Source organism: Protomyctophum parallelum (genome assembly GCF_964188405.1).
Source record: "Protomyctophum parallelum genome assembly, chromosome: 9".
NCBI lineage: Eukaryota > Metazoa > Chordata > Actinopteri > Myctophiformes > Myctophidae > Protomyctophum > Protomyctophum parallelum.
Genome location: NC_139706.1, coordinates 43,289,449 through 43,292,143, shown reverse-complemented (window position 1 = coordinate 43,292,143; position 2,695 = coordinate 43,289,449). Strand labels below are relative to the sequence as shown.

General features: G+C 47.6%; 1 protein-coding gene across 1 annotated transcript in view; it reads right to left on the bottom strand.

The window, feature by feature from the left end:
- Nucleotides 1-453: 453 nt before the first annotated feature.
- Nucleotides 454-2,695, bottom strand: part of gucy1a2 (guanylate cyclase 1, soluble, alpha 2) — a gene marked incomplete at its 5' end in the record, with an annotated part of 58,790 nt that continues 56,548 nt past the window's right edge. The window contains one exon of the mRNA XM_083773273.1: nucleotides 454-773. Coding sequence (XP_083629399.1) covers nucleotides 554-773 — 220 coding nt within the window. The 3' untranslated portion in view covers nucleotides 454-553. The remainder of the gene's footprint in view (nucleotides 774-2,695) is intronic.

Here is a 2,695-nt window from a genome sequence, read left to right as displayed (position 1 = left end):
CAAGCTTGTGACTAAATAACAAGATCATAAAATATCAGCTTGCATTCCATTCTCTTGCATCTGGAGGTGAAAGGTGGGGGACAACAAGAGCGGGGGTGGACTTGGGGGGTCTGGGACTGTTATAGTAACCCAGCTTCAGGTCAACGTCACCGACCCCTTTCTCTCCCGGCCAAACTGTCCCATGTCAACCATTTTAATACCAGTTCCATCTGAGGACGTATTCCGACGCCTTTTTTTCGTTGCCTGAAGCCTTATGAGCCAAACAATCTGTGTGAGGGGGGGGGGGGGGGGGGGGGACTCGTCCTCCAGCCGGGACCGCTGGCTGTGGACCCCCACGATGGCTATCCAACACAACACCAAGTCCAAGCGCTCACATATTTCATATGCATATTCATAGATCCATGTAACATGGACGCGTGCACGTGTGTGTGTGTGTGTGTGTGTGTCTGTGTGTGTGTGGGGGGGGGGGGGGCATAATCCTACAAGACTCGAGTCTAGCTTAGCACGTTAGCACATTAGCATATCCGTTGGCCTCTCCTCATGTCCGCAGAGCCTATAAGCTGGTCTCTCGTAAGAACATGGTCCCGATGTTGTAGGAGGCTTTCCTCATGGTGGAGGCGGGCGCCGACCTCGAGCTGGTCAGAGAGGCGTGGCTGTGGGAGGTCCCCGCCTCCAGGAAGTAGCACGTCCCGGGGATCTCCTTGGGGAAGTTATCTGGGAGCTCCAGCCGCGAGCGAGGGATGAAGGAGAAGGAACGCTCGTCTTTCAGCAGCCTAGGAGAGGAGGGGAGGGGAGGGGAGGGGAGGGGAGGGGAGGGGAGAGGAGAGGAGAGGAGAGGAGAGGAGAGGAGAGGAGAGGAGAGGAGAGGAGAGGAGATGAGAGGAGAGGAGAGACTTTAATTAAACTAATTACTTTGTTGTTCGCTCTGTGTGTGCATGTGCATGTGCATGTGCATGTGCATGTGCATGTGCATGTGCATGTGCATGTGCATGTGCATGTGCATGTGCATGTGCATGTGCATGTGCATGTGCATGTGCATGTGCATGTGCATGTGCATGTGCGCAGAACCTAATCTCTGTAGTGTAATAACACAGCTTTGTTTAGACAACAGATAAGATCCATCACCACAAACCTCATTAGTTAGTACATGCACGCACGCATGCACGCACGCACGCACGCACACACATACATGCACACACGCACGCACACATACACCATGCTGTAACAGTAACAATGGTGTAAGAAGGAGACACCCTTCAAAAACAACTTGACAGAGTTATGATGAAGTTAGAATATCTAAAAACCAACACTACTCCTGACAGCGGCGTAATTAGACATTAGTAGGCCCCCACGCAGGCTGGTCACCACAGATTGTGAACACCCTCGCCTCTTCCTCCACGTTATTAGCCTACACTCCACCTGCAGAGCTGTTGGGGAGCAGACCGGGGCACGTGTGTGCTAGCAGAACCCACCATCGGACTATGCCAAATGTTGGTCAACTCAACTGTCATTGCATCTCTGTATGTATTTATAATCGTATGAGTGAGCGGCCGTGGGCCCCAAATACCAAATGCCCCAAAAACATACTGTTTCTTTTCTACACCAAGGTACACCCTGCAGACAACAGCAACGACCATGATAGTATCAGCAAAGAAGAGAAGCCTGAGCCCGTCTTAAACAATCAAGGACAGCAGGGAGCGGATGTTACAGCAACACTGGGTCCATGGGAGAATTAATGGGAACATAAACTCTCTCATTAGGTTCTGGCCTGGGTGCCAAAGACTGTGTTTTCAGTGCTAAATGCTAGAGGGCGCTCGTTGCCACCGTCTGAGGCAGGAACCGTAAGTGAAAAAAGAAAAACAAATCTCTGCCCGCCCTGGTGTTTTATCTCGGATTTGTGTTTTTGCTCAAAACAAGCTTTTCTCCACAGCACCTAACTCATGAAGCAATGGTCGCCGTTGATTTTTATTTTATTTTTTACTTTTATTTTTCCGGGTGAAAGCCAAAGGAGAGATGTGCCTCTGCCTCACACATGTGCATGGTGGACACATCGCGTGTGCCATGGCTCGTCAAAAAAAGAAAACACTGCATGGCGGATGTATTCAATAATTAATACCTGACACTCAAAGAGTTCATTTCATATCAGGGGAAACTTTGAAGTGAAGGGAGCAAGAAATGGTGTTGTCACCTGACAGCTGCAGAATCAAGATGGTCTTTTCAACAGGGAGAAAGCAGCATTTCCAGTATACACTGATTGGCCGAAAATCCACAGCACTATATACTGTTTCATTAATGCTTTGCATGTTCTATTCATTGTCATACTAAAATAGGTTAATATACTATTCATTTATTTGAGATAACTTCCGTAAAATTGGCAGTAAAGTCCGCTCCAAAATTGAGAATTGTGGTCTACTAATTAGTAATTAATGCTAGAAAAGGTATTGCTTAATTGTGGGATAATAGAGCGTCGCAGTCCCGCCACCTTTCAGAACGACGAGTGGCCCAGGAAATGATTCTCCATTCATTTTCTCCATAGGCTTTTTAAAAAGTATTTATTTAAAGACGGTTACGCCGCGGACAAAGCCAACTCGGATCGTGACAAATCATGACAATAATTACAATGTTTTGGGACCATCAAATAATTAGTAAGAAGAAAAACAAAACAAATAGTGTTGTATCCTGCCTTCATTTTCTT